Here is an 18,456-nt window from a genome sequence, read left to right on the forward strand (position 1 = left end):
CAGGACATAATTAGCTATTTCTAAGTTGCCCCAACTATGGACACTATTTCAGTTTCTTTTATGTCCATAGTATGATTGAAATGTTATCTAGAAATATGGAATATTAAAAAAAAAGGCTTCTAAAGGCATTTGGGACCTAAGTAAAATATCTAATCACAAATATATGGTATAAATCAAACAAGTCACAAACCCTACTTACACTCAAAATTCACTGGTCTACCATAGTTTTTATTTATATCCGTACCCAGTTACACTTAAAATGAGCCAGGCACTTTAGGAGTTTTATGTAATTATTAAAAAAAAGACACTCAACAATCCTATACTAATTCAAAGGGACAGCTGCACCCTAATGTTTATAGCAGCACTATTTGTAACAGTCAAATTATGGAAACAGCCCAAGTGTCCATCAACCAATAAATGGATAAAGAAGATGTGTATATAGACACATGCACATATATAATGGAATTATTACTCAGCCATACAAAAGATGAAATCTTGCCATTTGCCATGATATGGATGGAACTAGAAAGTACTATGCTAAGCAAAATAAACCAATCAGAAAAAGACAAATACCATATGATTTTACTCATATGTGGAATTTAAGAAATAAAACAAAAGAACAAAGGGAGAGAAAGAGAGAGGGAGGCAAGCCAAGAAACAGACTCTATGGAAAACAAACTGATAGTTACCAGAGGAGAGGTGGATGGGGGTGGAGGGTATGTAAAATAGGCAATAGGGATTAAGGAATGCCCTCGCTGAAATGAGCCCTGGGTGTTGTATGGAAGTGTTGAATGACGACTATATTGCATAACTGAAATTAATATTATACTGTATGTTAACTAGAATTTGAATAAAAACTTTTAAAAAAATACTTTAATTATAAAAGAAAAGAACTGAGTACCCTAAGTGGTAAGTGATTTGCCCAAAATCATACAGCTACTATGTATGTACTAGAGGAGCCACAATTTGAACCCCTTATAATAGTATTCAACTTTACAATTTTAATCATGAGCAACTATTCATTTTATAAAAGGTTTATTTATTAAAGTACTCACTATAGGATTATCCTAATTTATAAGAACATCCATTTCCTTTAAAATATGACTGAACTAACAAAACTTCTGTATATTTACATATAAACTCTTCAAAGTTATCTATGGTGGCAATTAAAACAAACAACAATTTAATCAAAATAATAAAATAGCTAGAGATATTTATTCAGCTAGAGATATTCATTAAAAGAAAGTAATAAGTGGCTCAATTATATATGCATAGATGGATTTCATAATGCATAACAACTGATAAGGCTATTTTTAATACTAACTTTCCTAATATTTCAAAACACATTTAAAGATAAAAACACATAAACAGAATTCAAATGCTACTTGCATTTTCCTAAGACTTGATAAAGGACACATGACTTCTTCGTTTGCTACATTTTTATTTGGTACCTCAGTGCAAACTGTATATTAAAAACAGAATTAATGGAGCACCTGGGTGGCTCAATCAGTTGGGCATCTGACTCTTAATCTCGGCTTAGGTCATGATATCAAGATCCTGGGATAGAGCACTGGGGTCCTGCACTGGGGTCCACACTCAGCAGGGAATCTGCTGGAGGATTTCTATCTCTCTCCCTTTATCCCTCCCCCCACTAGTGCTCTCTGTCTCTGTCTCTAAAATAAATAAATGAAAATAAAATAAAAATAATAAAATAAAATAAAATAAAATAAATGAACCTTTTTCAAAAAGCAAAATTAATAATATTAGGTCATGTTTTATTTTCATTTTTCAGACAAAATGGTCTTAAAGCACTTAAACTGTTTGTCACGAACTTATGGCATATAGGAGAAAACTGAGTACTCAATACAATTTTTATTTTATTTCAGATACAATTGGGTATTAATTTCCTGTAACATTTTTTAACAAAGTTTAATCTTCAAATGAGATCAGAAGAATAAACAATGCTTGATATAAATAGCTAAGTACTATTTGTTGCAGTCAGAAAAGCCAATATATATCACAAATGAATTCTCCTCTGGCTCACCCACTGATAATATAAAACTTTTTAAACATTAGGTTAAAGTACTCAAACAGCTTTCCCCTTTGGCAATGAATGGTACATTCCTCTAAACTACTCCCCAGTAATCCCCCACAAAGAACCAAAAGCTATACTTAAAAATAATTCTTAGGTTACCTTTGTGACTCAGTCTGCTTCTGGTTTGCATACAAAAGCACAATGAAATTTAGAACACCATCTTGTCTGAAAAAGCACCAGATTCTCAGCCTTGGATTCTGGCTCCTAATTTTATGCCCTGACCAATGTGTCTTTCCTCCCTCCCAAAAGACTAAGACCTATGGGGTCCTTGGGTGGCTCAGCCAGTTAAGCATACAACTCTTGATTTCAGTTCAAGTCATGATCTCAGGGTTTGAAACAGTCCTGTAAGTGGCTCCATGCTAGACGTGGAGTCTGCCCACCCCTCCCCCCAAAAAGACAACACTAAGATTTAGTTACTTACATCTGTAGATTTTCTGTATGGATATCTAACAGTTTAATGACACAAATTATCAACAAATGGAACGCAAAACCCTGTTTTTTTCAAGTCTTTTCATAGGTTCACACAAGAATGGTATATTCGGGAATAGTATTCTTTTGGGAAAAAAATTATAATAATTTGTGATATGAAGAAGAAACAGAAGACCCTAAAATTATATTGCTGGGATTTGAAACAATGAAATTAAAATAACTAATGCCTGACGGAGAAACAACATTGGAACTCTTATTTTAAGAGTTCAGGATCACCTAGTTCAGGATCACAACTGAGCAAGCTAGGTTGGTAAAGCATGTGACTCAATCTCAGAGTTGTAAATTTGAGCCCCACATCACACGTAGAGATTAGTTAAAAAAAATAAAATCTTTTTTTTTAAAAAAAAGAGTTCAAAACTATCAGCACAGAAAAGCCAAAATAGATATATAATGAAGTTTTTCAGGGCACCTGGATAGTTCAGTGGTTGAACATCTGCCTCTGGCTCAGGTTGTGGCCCCAGGGTCCTAGGATGGAGTCCATCAGGCTCCCTGTGGGGAACCTGCTTCTCCCTTTGCCTATGTCTCTGCCTAACCCCCTCTCTCTCTGTCTCTCTGTCTCTCTCTCTGTGTCTCTCATGAATAAATAAATAAAACCTTTAAAAAAAAATGAAGTTTCTCCTATTCATGCATAAGATAGTGATTACATGGAAATCTCTAAAAAAAGTCAAGTCACAAATTATACAAATACTTTTCTAAAATCCTACCCTTAACATGTCTCCATCTACTGAGAGTTTAATTCCTAGGAAATATAATTCAAAGAATTCATCAGGTACAATATATGTGAACATCCCTGACCAAATCTGCATTGACTGTCTCAACTCTACGTATCTCAAAACATAATAATTAAATCTTCATTTCTTACTCATTTTAACCCTTAATCTTTCTCTGGGTTTATTAAATAAATTTTATCTCCTCAGTCACATCTTAAGGATCTATTTCTAAAACCCTATCACATTTGCATGTCTTCCTTGGACCGTCTCCAAGTTCAGTTATAACTGACTTCATTTGTTGTGTTGGACTTTCTTTAAGTAGAGCAGATCAGGAAAGGAAAAGGCCATTGTTCTGGCTCCTGTCCCTTACATTACTCTGTCCATACAATCAGCCTGCTATAAGAAGCAAGAACTCAAATCCCAGCTTCCTTCAAATCAGAAGGACACTTCAAGTAGAATTTATAAACTCTGTTATTTAATATTCTCCTTAATTAAATAAGGTGTTATAACAGAATGAGTCTTGGTGTCATCTTTTATATGTGGTCTAATTTCTTTGAGACTCAGTTTTCACATTGCAAAAATAAGATTATCATCTATTTCATGGAGATATAAAAACAAAAGATGACAACTTTCATTAAAAAGAGCCATTAGGACAGACCCGATGGCGCAGCAGTTTAGCGCCCCTTCGGCCTGCGCGCGATGTGATCCTGGGGATCCGGGATCGAGTCCCGTGTTGGGTTCCCTGCATGGAGCCTGCTTCTCCCTCTGTCTATGTCTCTGCCTCTCTCTCTCTCTGTGTCTCAATAAATAAATAAAATCTTAAAAAAAAAAAAGCCATCAAAGGTCACAAAGTCTTAAGCAATGTTGGAATCCTTACCAACTCTGATCAATGAAATCAACCCCTGGGATATAGGTGCTCAATAAATGTTATTTTTCATTCCATATTTTAGGATTGATTTTTCTAAAGAATATAAGAACATTCAACTACATAAACATCGGATTTTCATCTACATTATGTTCAGTCTCTCCATTCAGTGATATTAATAAATTCACGTAAAAACTGTGTCATTTAAAAATTTCACCTTGCGGGCAGCCCGGGTGGCTTGGCGGTTTAGCGCCGCCTTCAGCCCAGGGCGTGATTCTAGAGACCCAGGATCGAGTCCCACGTCGGGCTCCTTGCATGGCGCCTGCTTCTCCCTCTGCCTGTGTCTCTGCCTCTCTCTCTCTCTCTGTCTCTCATTAATAAATAAATAAAATAAAATAAAAAAATTTCTCCTTGCCCTTAAACCAAAACCTGAATTGTTATATAATAATAATTGGTATTCTATCATACACTTAAGTTACATGAATCTCAACAAGCATTAAAGTAACTGGATCACATACCTTACATGATAGCCAAAAAAATCAATTTCAGGTGGATAGTATAAAAGTAAAACAATAAAGGCATCAAAAGACACTCTCAAGAAAGTGAAAAGAAAGAAACCACAGAGTGAAAAAAATTCCTATTTTTTCTAAAATTGCTTGTGGGGCTTTTTTTGGGGGAGGGAGGTAAAAGAAAACACTTATTTCTCAGAGCAATTGGAATAGGAGTATGAAGTGTGCAACAGATCACAAATGCCACTACTGATATCACACAACCAAGAATCCCTATCCCTTAAGAGATAGTAAATATTTTTTTAAGGTTTTATTTTGAGGTAATCTCTACACCAAACATGGGGCTTGAACTCACAACCCCAATAGCAAGAGTCACATGTTCCAGCCAACCATGTGATCCAGCAAATAATTTAAATTCCTATAACACATATGATTAATAAAAGGCTTAGATCCAGAACATATTTAAAAAAAACTCCCTACACATTAGTAAGTCTTGAGCAGGCATTTCAGAGAATAATATAGCCAATGCTCAATGTCATTAGTGATCAGCAAAATAAAATGCAGATCAGAATCACAAAACACTATAAAATACCCACCAGAATGGTAAAACCGGAAAAGACAGAAAATCACAAGTGCTGACAAAAATACAGAATAACAAGAATACTCCTGGTAGAAGGACAATTGGTAAAAACCACTTTGGAAAATGATTTGACAGTATCTCCTAAAGTGAACACACATATTCACTATGACCTAATAACTCTATTCTTAGGTAAAATAGACACCAAAACAATGTGCATACATGTGCACCAAGAAACATATATTAACATATTAGCATAACTCAAAATACCAAAAACTCAAAAGGATCCAAACACCCAGCAATAGCAGAATGAATAAATAGTAGTATATTCCTCCAATGGAACATTATCTAGCAATGAAAATGAAAAAAAAAAAGCTATATACAAAACCATGGATGAATCTCACAAATATAACATGAATGGGCCCAACATTAATCAGGATAAAGCATACATGCTTAAATGTTAAAGTTATATACAAGAGCAAGAAAGGGACTGCCATAAAAGAAGACTGACTACTTTGAGGAAAAAAATGGGGTACTGACCAGATCTAAGGGGTTATGAGGCAGATTTTCTAGAGCATCGACAATACTTTTTTTTCTTTTACCTCTGTGATAGTTACACAGATGTTCACTTTGTAATAATTCACTAAGCTATATAGTTTGGTTCTGTGTTCTTTTGTATATACATGACATTTCACAAAACAAAAAATTGTAAGAGAGGGAAAAAGAAAAAAATAACAAGGTCACAATCTTATCTAAAAAGAAACCTGAGGTATTAAAGTAAATGCTAAGGGCAAATGAAAAACTGATAGCAAATAAGTACATCAGGAACATGCAAATTAAAACTATAATGAAATAATATTACACACTTGTTTAGAATGCCTTTTTTTTTTCCTAAAATATTTTTAAAACTCAAAATACTGAGCACTGGCAAGGATACAGAGCAATTGAAACACTCCTACAAGGCTGGTGAGAATTCAAACTGGTACAGCCACTTTAAAAAACAATTTAGCAGTTTATTACAAAACTAAATATACCCTTACCATATAATTCACCAATTTCATTCTTAATATTTAGCCAGTAGAAATGAAAACTTACGTACACACACAACTGTATGCAAATGTTTATAGCAGCTTCACTCATAATCATTAAAAAACAAACAAAAAAAAAATCCAAATGTCCTTCAACTGCTGAAGGATAAAGAAACTTGCATATCCGTAAAATGGTATATTACTCAAAAAGGAACAACAATAACATCTGAAATACATGTTGCTAAGTAACAAGCCTTGACCTAAAAGACCTGTATGTATGATTCCATTTATATGACCTTCTGGAAAACCCAAAACAACGAAGATACAGAACAAACCACTAGTTGATAGGGAGTTTGGAGGCTGACTATGAAATGGTAGAACATTGAGGAGTAATGGAACTGCTCTATATTATGACTATGCTGGTACATATACAACTCTGCATTTGTCAAGACCCTGCGTATCACAAAGAATGACCTTTGCTATATATGAATTAAAAAATGAATTTTAAAAATATTTAAAACACTATGGTCACAGCACTACCACAAGTATCAAAATGACAAATACTTCAAATATAAAATTCCCTCAAATTCAAGAATCTTAAAAATGTTATTACCTAATTACACAATGTAAACAAATCATTATGGAATTCACTTAAATATTTAACTATAATAATAACAATAAACGTTACTGATGGGGCACCTAGGTGGTACAGTCGGTGACGCAGCTTACTCTTGGTTTTGGCTCAGGTCATGATCTTGTGGTCATCAGATCAAGCCCCATATCGGGCTCTGCACTAGGCATGAAGCCTGCTTAAGATTCTATCTCTCCTTCTGCCCCTCCCCTTCCTCTCTTTTTCTACCTCCCTTAAAAATTTCTGATAACATTAAAATTGCACTTAGTTAGCATTTTATATATATTTTTTAATCCTCCAAACAATCACGTAAAGCAAAAAGTATCTCAACTTTACCAATGAGGAAACAAACACAAAAAATAAAAAAATACCTAGGCAGCCCGGGTGGCTCAGCGGCTTAATGCTGCCTTCAACCCAGGGCCTGATCCTGGAGACCCAGGATCAAGTCCCACATCAGGCTCCCTGCATGGAGCCTGCCTCTCTCTCCCATTAATAAATAAATAAAATCTAAAAAAAAAAAAAAAAAAAAGAAATATCTTACTCATGCATACATTATCTACTAAGTGGTGAAGCTGAAGTTTAATCCCCTTGTACTAGAGTCTTTCCATGCCTATTTTCTTTTCTCTATATTGTCCCTTAATTCAAAAGTTTTAGAATTCCTTAATGAGAAATTTTTTCTTTACAGTATCTGATAATGTGTTAATACTGTATATAAATTTATCAATTTATATAAATTAAAATTGATCATGGACATTTTATATTATTCAGGGACCCACATATTCCTAAACATATTTAGGAAGTTAAAATATGCAACCCTGCCCTCAGATGTTTAGACTCTAACAGCCGGCACACATATGACAAACAAGGTAGGCAATTTTAAAAATCAAAAAACAGTAATCTGAATGGACAGTTGGGGAGAAAAATATGGGTAGTGTTAGTACCTCATAATAATAACATAGTTCTAACTGCTTCCTCCTATCCTTTGCATCATCACTGTCATTCATTTCGCTTATATATAAGCGTGTGTGTGTATACCCATACACATAAGCAAACACACTCAAATATAGTATTGTTATTAAACAAACTGTTACCTGTTAGATTAAGAACAAAAAAGTAAGTTTTTATTTTACCATCACTCTTTTCTTTTCTGATGCTCTTCCTTTATTTAGATCTGAGTTTCTCACCTGTATCACTGTATCATTTTCCTTGGCTCTAAAAGAACTTCTTTCAACGTTTCTTGCAAGGAAGGTCTACTGGCAGAAAACCCCTTATTTGTCTGATAATCTTTATTTCTCCTTCACTTTTTTTTTTAATTTATAAAGAGAGAGAGTACAGAGGGAGAGACAGAATCCTTGAGCAGGGCAGACTCCCCGAGGAGCACAGAGCCCAATGCAGGGCTCAATCCCAGTACCCTGAGATCACGACCCAAGCCAAAATCAACATTCAGCCACTTTACCAAATGAGCCACCTAGGCAGCCCAATTTCTCCTTCACTTTTAAAAGATAATTTTTCAGGGTACATTATTCTAGGTTGGTGATTTTTCTTCTCTCATAATCTTAAATATTTCATTCCACTCTCGTTTGTGTGGTTTCTGAGGAGAAGCCAGATATAATTCTTATTTTTGCTCTTTTATAGGTAAAGGTATTTTTTCCTCTCTGGCTGCTTCAGGATTTTTTCTTTATCTTCAATTTTCTGATATACTTACGCACAGTTCTTTTGGAATTTATCCTACTTGGTGTTCTCTGAGCTTTCTGGATCTTTGGTTTGGTGTCTGATATTAATTTGGGGGAAATTCTCAGTTGTTACTGTTTCAAATATTCTGTGCCTCTCATTCTTCTCCTTCCATTATGCATGTGTTATACCTTTTATAGTTATCCTACAGTCCTTGGATATTCTGTCCTGGTTTCCTTTTTGGGTTGGTTTTTATTTTTCAGTCTTTTTTCTCTTTAGTTTTCAGTTTTCAAGGAGTGTATTGATGTATCTTCTTACTTAAAGATTCTTTTGTCAGGACTATCTAGTCTACTAACGAGCTCATCAAAGCTATTTCTCATTTCTGTTAGAGTTCTTTTCTCTAGTATTTCTTTTTGATTCTTTCTCAGAATTTCCAACCTTCTCCTTACCATTGCCCACCTGTGCTTGTATGTTGTCGTCTACTTTATTCATTAACACCCTTAGCATATTAATCATGACTGTTTTATATTCCCACTCTTATTCCAATATCCCTGCCATATCTAAGCCTGGTTCTGATGCTTACTGTCTCTTCTAACTGTGTTTTCTGACTTTTAGTATTTATTTATTTATTTATTTATTTATTTATTTATTTATTTATTTATTGATAACCGAGGCATAATGGACTGGGGAAAAGACACTGCTATAATATAAATAGGCCTTTAGCAATGTGGTGGTGAGGTATGGGGAGTGGCAGAGCATTTTATAGTTCACTGATCAGGTCTCAATCTTTTAAAGAGCTTATGCTTCTAGATGGCCAACTTCACATGTGCTTCTCAGTCCATCCCACTTCCCCTTAGGTAGGGCAGGATAGTTTGAGTGACCTAAAGTTATGTTGTTTCCCTTCTCCCACAAAGAAGGCTTGAGCAGCTAGAATTAGTTATTTCCCTTCCACTACATCAGATAGGTTCTCATAAATTCCAGCAGGTTAGGCTCTGACTAAATGGCTTCTCCTAGAGATAGGCCTTATTAAGAACAGAATGCTCTGAATATTGCAAAATTATTCCTTTTCCTTTTCCTCTGCCAGAAGCAAGAGGAGATTTTTCTCTATATTCACTGAGAGAAGCTGGTAGAGATGTAAAAGAGAAAACTCACAAAAGTGCAGGGGCTCTCAATAACTGGCTGCCCCACAAACTACTGAACTCTCAGAGTTGTCCACACCCAAACTCCAGGAACTTGTCAATTACAATCAGATTTCCCTACACCAGCACTAGTTCCTGGCGAGGTTGCTGCTCTGGCTGAGTTGTGATTCTCTGCTGATCTCTCCAATTTTGAGGGCACTGATTTGTCTTGTGACCTCTCTTCATTTATGGATCTAAGAAAAGTTGTTGGATTATTCAATATGCTCAGCTTTTTACTTGTTTTAAAATGTGTAAGAAGCTGGGATGCCTGGGTGGCTCAGCAGTTGAGCATCTGCCTTAAGCTCAGGGCGTGACCCCGGGTCCGAGGATCGAGTCCCGCATCAGGCTCTCTCTCTCTAATGAATAAATAAATAAATCTTTAAAAAATAAATAAAAATAAATAAAATGTAAGAAGCTTGGATATTGCCAAGCTTCTTACATGCCATACCAGAAACCAGGAGTCTGTATGTTCTTTTAAGAATGTTTTCCTACACTAGAAGCTTAAAATATACAGAATAAGAAAAAAAAATACAAATCCAGTATCGTGTACAACAAAATTGTGTTGTGTACTTTGTAAATTATTTATTACTTTTCACTTTCCCCTTACACCACACGTATTCATCTTGTTTCTACATGTCTAGCCTATCAGATACTGTTCTTAAACATCTGAACCTTCCAATTTTTCCGTAGAAATCAATATAAAGTTATAAAGTACAATCCTTAAAATATATTCTTCAAACAAGCAATTAAAATACAGCATACCATTTTGATGCCTGTGGAAAATGTCACTGGTTTTATAGGTTTAGGTTTCTCAAGTTGCATTTCCAACTGAGTAGATCTATCTTTATGCTGAGCCAAAAGTAGAGCAACAGGGAGATCAGAACTCTCCTGTAAGAAAAGTAAAAGTGTAATATCAAAGTTAAAAAGGAAAAACTAATGGGCAACAAGTCTTTTATTTTAAATTATGCCTTTTCATAAGCATTTGATGTCAACCTAAATATTCACTTTATGGGGAACACTTCACAAAAATTTTAACATTCCATAATAAGAAAAGGCTGTTTGAGATTCATAAATCAAAATAACCCGCAAAAAAGTATTCTTATAAAATGCACATTAGAGACAACATAATAGGGTCTTATTTCATCTAGGAAAGCCAACCATATTTATTAAACTAAAAAAATTAAAAACTAATCACACAAAGAATAATATAAAGTACTATAACTTAGATCAGATGTTTATCTAAGACACATTCTTCGACCAGTGAATTCAGACCAGTCTGCAATTGTTTCCCATTAGATTTCACCTGAGGCCGTTTGGAAATGATCCTTGTTCTGTTTTGCACAATGGAACAATTGTTAAGTACAACTAAAAATATGTTTATTTTCTCCTTTATGGACTTATTTTTAGAAATTAAGTCTAGCTTTTCTTAACAAAATGATAGTAAATATTTCTGTATCTTATATTGGTACTAAATCAGGGCTCCTATTTACACAAATCCGCACACATACATATTAATAACAAGTAAATTACTAATTCTTATATGTAGGCTTATTTTATCCTGTTTAACATGAAGTTCTCTTACATGTTTAAAGTGCTATGGAACTAAGGTCCAGACCTCTTCCTAAGTTTTCAGTTAAATAAGAACACAGAAATACATGCAGAAAGAAGCCAAGAAGGAAGGAGATATATACACACACACACACAATACTTTGTATCTGTAAACAAAGTCAAAGGTTACAAACACATTCCTGTCTCCTATACCAAGGCTACCTACAAATATACACATATTCTTCAAATGGCCTACAGATTTTTAAAATAGTAACTACCCAGAATTTAATCCTGAAAAAACTATATTGTTAAACATTTCATAGTATGAAAGTAAAAATCTAATTTTCTTTCCAAATCTCACGACTTAAGAATATTTTTTAGGCACAAATGTAGTCAATTAACATATTTAAAGAAATTATTTTAAGGCCACAGCACAGAAGTAATTCAAATAACAAGCAATTTATTTCGAAAGAATTATCCTAGAATAAATTTGTACCCAAAAACTTGGTAACAGAAGTACTTTGTAAGAGCAATGCTACAAGGAGGAAAAATTGTTAAATGAAAGAACACAAATTTTATTTATAAAATAGAGCCTTGGGACCTTTAGTAATAATAAAGGAGAATAAATGAAACGTATTATGAAAATATACTTGACTACCTTTCATATTCTACAATAAAGCATTAGTTCTGCATTAGTAACAGTATTACTGTGAATTCCTGCAGCTATTCCAGATTTTCATTAAGAATTTTATAATAATAGGGCGCCTGGGTGGCTCAGCTGGTTGGGTGTTCAACTACTGATTTCAGCCCAGGTCATGATCTCAGGGTTGTGAGATGGAGCTCCACATCAGGCTCTGCACTTAGCAGGGAGTCTGCTTGTTCCTTTCTCTCTGTTCCTCCCCTACCATCTTCAACTCGCTTACTTTCTAAAATAAATAAATAAAACAACCCCACAATTTTATAATAAAAATGTAAAATTAAGAGATTTTAAATGGGCTGTGACCCAAAACATCTTTTAAGACTCATTACTATATTTTCATATGTAAGAGTTAACAGAAGAAAAATAAATTTCTTTGGCATTCCTTCTCAACTTATACTCTAAATGAATTAAAATGCTCTTCTAAACTGGTATTTACTCAATAAGCCGAAGTCCTAGGGTAAAGACAAGACACTTCGAAAAGGTTGTCAGTGAATACTTGGGCCTGTTTTAATCCTGGTTTTGTTGTCACATAAAAGGTACTGAATATTAAAATGTCTTGGTAATACAGCTGAAATTTAATAAAAAATAAACATTCTAAGAATCTAAAACTAATTTTGACATTAAGACAGTTTACTTCAATCTGCTTTATTCCATTTTAGCACTCAAAACTCTGAAGCCTAAAAATCTTCATAAATCTTAAATTAGAATTAAGCAGGAGCTCTAACAACAATAAAAATCTACAGAGTAAAATAAACTATGGGAACATACATGCTCTCAGGAATACATAAAATGCAGATTCAGCCTTGCAAGTTATTTAATTTTTCTTAGTTTCCAGTCTATCTTGAAAAGTTCTCTAACTACATTAATTGCCTGAAGGTATACTGTTTAATATTTAAAGAAATTTTAATAAGACTGCCTGTAATACTCATTAAAAGCTTTATAATGGCCATTTTTTAAGGATTATTTTAATTGACTTTAAGCAAGCCATCTGGCAAACAATATTTCTAATAAAAATCAGCTACTACATTTGACAACAATATTAGCCCTTAACAAAATTTAAGACATAACTGAAGAGAATTTTCAAATAGGAATATAAAAAGATTTAATAAGTCAGGACCTGTTTAAAAAATCTTTTTCCAAACTGTTAAAAAAAATTTAATTTACTGTTAGGATTAAATAAATGGACTTTTTAGGCAACATTATGGTGAATGCTAAGTCATAAACATTAAGACCATAACATTAAAATCCTGTCACATACAGTATAATGTAATGCTTTTTAAAGGTTAAAAAGTGACCATTAGCACAAAAACCAAACCCCAAAAACAAGAGAAAAAAATTCTATTTAGTACTTGTTGTCTAAATTAGATCCAGAGAATAATTCTAAGATTTAAACTTCTATACATATTTACAAATGCCAATATTATCTTTTTTATAGAATCTAACACAAGAACAAACATAGAAATACAAAGTGTTTTTTTACTTATTAAAGATTTAGAAAGATAAAAAGAAATTTAATAAATTCTTTCAATTAGCCAATAAGGATTAAACATATGGTCACATTTTAACAAAAAAATTAATGATTCTTTAAAAATTAAAGTAACAGAATTTTTAAAAATAAAATGAGGAAACCAGAAATTCAAAATGTACTGGTATTCTAAGACAATATTTTGTAATTAATTCTTCTAATGAATACAGTAAATTGCTAAGGATTATTTAACCATAATGTTACATGATCTAAGCCGTGAAGAAAGTATGTGCAGTAATGACTTGCAGGTGAAGAAAACAGGAAGTTGCAGGGGTGGGGGAGGAGGTCTCACAAAAACTAATATTAACTCCAGATTATACACAATGTACAACATTGGCAGTTTCACATCTTGCTTCATGCCCCACTGAATTAAAGGGGAGCTTCATGCCAATAGCAGCTCAATGAAGCAGCAAAACTTATTACTTTGAGGACTAAAAAAACATGCAAGAGTGATTGCTATGCAAAGCAACCTAACCTCAAAATTAAATCTAAAAACTCTGTATTAGATGCAATATTTTTTAAATGTTAAAGTGTATTTTCATTTCATATCTAAGTTCTATATTTGGAATTACTTCAATTAATTGAAAAAAGGAGAAGGGTTACCAAGGAAAAGTGTATTCTTCTTTGTACAAAATGATAGGGGATAGAACCTCTCAATAAAGTAATTTTAAATCAATATTTACTAATATGTTCTTTAAAGTTTTTAATTACTCACAAAATATACATCAACAAAAAAGGTAAAACGCATGTGTCATTTCAATTGTTAAAAACCACAACTGAAAAAAAAAAAAAAAACCCACAACTGACACTTAATAGTTTCAAGAAAAATTAATAGAAATCGCTAAGGAAAATACCATATTCTGTTTTATATGTTGCTGTCTTCATTTTCAGAACCCAATTTACATTCCACTTACACAAAGTAGATAGGGTTTATGATAAGCATTTTCTATCTAAGTCTCATTAACGTCCTTTCTTTCACTTTTCTTTTACTTTCTCACTTACTTCTAATTTAATTATCTTGCTTTCTCTTTTTATTCCTGGCTAGCTGACTTTTGGCCAAAAGAACAGTGGAAAATATATACGTAAACATTTACCCAATCACAAATAGAGTAAAAAACACCGTATCAAGTAGATCAAAGAATTCTGTTTGTTAACACCAAACAGAAATTAATTATATGGACAGAAAAGGAAAGGGAAGAATGCAAAAAGACTCCTGGAGAGGACCATTTCTACTGTGATTTTATCAGTATAACCCCAGCTTCTAAGTATCAAATAATATAGTATCGAATTTATGAAATACTTCATAAACCTTAGTTATTAATACTGCTATTATCTAAAAATGGTGAATACTTAGGGTACTAATTATTGGAAAACAAAAAAACTTGCAAAACACTGCCATTTCTTTCAAATATGTTCTTTCTCATGGAAAAATATGAAACACAGTTCTAACAGAATAACCAGAATCATCATAAATTTCACCATGAAGCCAAAATACTTGCAAATGAGCAGTTATAAGAAAGCCAGTATTAATCAGGAGAAAACTGCTCTGAATACAATGAGTTTTAGTAAGTTTAAAAACATATAAATAACCTATTAATAGTACACTGTCTTATATCAGTTATATTGCTTTCACCTGAAAATAAAATGGATATTGAAAAAATTGTGTTTTTTTTAATGAAGGAACAGAAGTTGAATACACTAGCACTGAATATACCAGTAGAAATGCCACTTAAATGCCATTATCCAGCATAATAAATAGGAAAGATAAGCTCTGAAAACTAATGATTTTTACTGCACTTAGCATTAGTACGTACCAGTTCATCTAAAAACGCCTGCTTATTCTTCCTTTTTAGAATCTGCTGCAGTTGTTCTTCTTTTTGTATAAATAGTCTTCTTTGTTCATTCTCCTGTCTTTCTACCTCTAAAGCTTCTTCCAATTCCTCCTGTTCCCGAGTCTAAAACAGAAATATTTATATACAGCATGGAATAAATTTAGTAACTAAAATCAATCCTATACTACACTCTGACACTTTCTTTTTTGGAAGCATAAAACACACTAGTCATTTACAGTTTAACACAGCAGCAATTCTACTCTGAAGAAACTAGAGTCATTTTATTTCATGTGGACATGTTACTATCAAAGAAAATGACACCTACCAGTAAACAAACACCCAAATAAGTACACTGTGCCCAGCTGTAGGAAATGTGCTCAATAATGTATTTGTAATTATTACAGATAGTTTCAAGTCATTCATTTTAGAAGATTTAACAAGAAAAACAAAACCAAAAACCCAACAAAAACAACAAAGAGACAATCTATATACAGAACTACTTATTGAAACACTCCATTGAAAAGGTTGGCTTATTTAAAAAAAACAATTTCCAGATCATTCCAGATAATGAAAAGTTATCACTGTACTAAGCTTTTTTCCCAAGCTGAAATAAGTCTTTATGATGCTAGAGTTCCAAGCAGTGTTCATTTAAGGGAAGTTCTAAAAACCTGAAGTTCTTTTCTAACATAAGCATATAAATTTCCAGAGTCTTCTTTGTGTACTGAAAAATTCAAAATTCAAAGCTAATATGTAAACAGAATGAACCATAGTTCTACTCATTCTTCTTTTATGGAGTTCCTCAGAAATATTAAATAATTCCAAGCTCTGAAATTCACTCCAACTCTAAGTCATACTTAAAAAGCAATAGTATACCTAGTCTTTGCTCTTTAATTATTATGAATGAAAAATACAGTAAAATCTAAATGGCTTAATCTGACAGAACATTGAGAAATTACAGCACCTCAAGGTAAATACAGAATGAAGGAAGACAGCATAATAGCTTTGAGCATCATGGATCTATGAATAACAGATACCTCAGAAAAATATATGCTTTATATAAATAATATTTAAAACCTTTTATTAGCTTTTTTTTCAATTCACACATTACATAAAATTTTCAAACAAAAAGATGTTTCACTTACAATTCAAATTCAGTACTAGATCCAAAAGTTTAGCATCTGGTCTCCCAAAGCTGATCATACTCCTATATTCCTTATGTCCACTCAGTGTACACCTACATCTCAGCCAATTCCATTTGAAAACATAAATTCATTTCTGTTTCCTTGTTTCCCCCTCCCATTCCCCTTAAATTAAATCAGTAGCTACATTCTATTAGTATCTCTCCCTATAATTTTACTAAATTTTCCTTCTCTATTGGCAAGGTTGCTACTCTAACTCAGGCCCCCAGAGGAGAAAAAAATTCAAAATTGATATAGAAGTATTAGTAGGAATAAATGTAAAAAGTTAAGGGTTGAGATATGAAAGCTAGAAAAGTGAACCGTTTGACTGGAGGCATATAAGCAGAAAAAGATGAGCCTACAGTAAAATAGTAACATATCAATTAAGTGTAACAAGTGTTAAAGAAGGTACAGTGAAAACAGAATTGATAGAATGGTAAACTCTCTTTGCAATGATAAAGGACACACAGAGAAAGAAAAGATTTCATACAGAGTGTTATGGTTAAATGTAACCCCAAAAAATATATGTTGAATTTTAAATCTTGGTACCTGTAAATGTAACCTTATTTGGAAATAGGGTCTTTGCAGATGTAATCAAGTTAAGATGGGGTCATAATGGAAATACAGCACACAGAGGAGAAGGCCATGTGAAGACAAAGGTAGAGATCAGAGTGGTACTGAAGGTTGCTGACAACCCCCATGTGCTAGAAGAGGCAAGGAAGATTCTTCCCTAGATCATTTAGAGAAAGCATGATGACCTTGATGGCACCTTAATTTTAGACTTCTAGACTCCAGAACTGTGATAAATTCCTGTTGTTGTAAGTTTTTAATAATTTGTTACAGCAGCCCTAGGAAACCTAGGAAGTTGAGCTAAGACTTCAAACAGTAGCTATTTGGCCCCACTGGAGAGTGGAAAAGCTATTCAGGCAGTGAAAACAAAGGTACAAAGACCTGAATGAAGCTGGAATGCTTGGTATGGCCAAGTCATGAAGTATGGGGGTAGTGAAAAGTTCTAGATAAAAGTGGAAAGGCAAGTAGAGGGCAGATCATGGAGGGTCCATCAACCATACTAAGCAATCTGTGCCATACTAAGACAATCAGAAAGACATTAAGGAAATTTGAGGGATAACTTTAGAAAGACAACTTCAAGCAGTGAAGTATACAGATCAATCTGGCCACAACTGTAGACAGGAAAACCAGTTAAAAGAACATTTCAATAACCCAGATAAGAAAGGATAAGAGCTAATCATAGAATTAGAGGGGGAACCAGATTTGAAAAATGATGAGGAGAGGCTATCAACAGGAAGCCAGACCAGATATGGCTTAAACACTTGGATAAAGAACATAATAGTAGAGACCAGCAGTAAAGATTTAAAAATTCAGCTCTGGAATGCTGAATTAAAAGTGTCTATAATATATCAAGATGTAAATGTCTATTAACTATTTACAGAATATGTATATATTACATAATATAAATCTAGGAGCTGAGGAGAAAAACAATGTGCTGCAGAAACATTTGAGAGTAATTAGTATAAAGAGGTAAGTCATAAAAAGAAGCGCTGAAAGGAACCATGTTTCAGAGTCAGGAAGGAAAGCTAAGCCTCTTAAGATGATGAAAGGGGAAGGTGAGAGCAGCAGGATAAGGAGGAGAATGGAGTAGCCCCACAGAAGTTAAGGAAGAGGGATTCAATATCAAGGGAGAAGCCTACACCAAACACTGCCACCAGGCTGAATGAGATTCAGACCAACAGTCTACCATCTTTAGCAATGAGAAACTGGTAGCCTCCATTTTCTCACTGAAATAGAATATATGAGTATCCTAGACATAGTAGGCCTCAATAAATATTGACTGACTAGCTACCTAGTTGAAGAACTGGGAAAATAGCCATCATTAAAAATCAAACATCGTGGGGACAATGA

The 18,456-nt window shown here is 33.5% G+C and overlaps 1 protein-coding gene across 1 annotated transcript in view; it reads right to left on the reverse strand.

The window, feature by feature from the left end:
* MNAT1 (MNAT1 component of CDK activating kinase) overlaps window positions 1–18,456 on the reverse strand; it is a 203,261-nt gene that overhangs the window by 102,399 nt on the left and 82,406 nt on the right. The window contains exons 5-6 of the mRNA XM_055304419.1: window positions 15,341–15,481; window positions 10,516–10,641 (exon numbers count right to left, since the gene is read on the reverse strand). Coding sequence (XP_055160394.1) covers window positions 10,516–10,641; window positions 15,341–15,481 — 267 coding nt within the window. The remainder of the gene's footprint in view (window positions 1–10,515; window positions 10,642–15,340; window positions 15,482–18,456) is intronic.

Source organism: Nyctereutes procyonoides, unplaced genomic scaffold, assembly GCF_905146905.1.
Source record: "Nyctereutes procyonoides isolate TBG_1078 unplaced genomic scaffold, NYPRO_anot_genome, whole genome shotgun sequence".
In the NCBI taxonomy this organism is placed as follows: domain Eukaryota; kingdom Metazoa; phylum Chordata; class Mammalia; order Carnivora; family Canidae; genus Nyctereutes; species Nyctereutes procyonoides.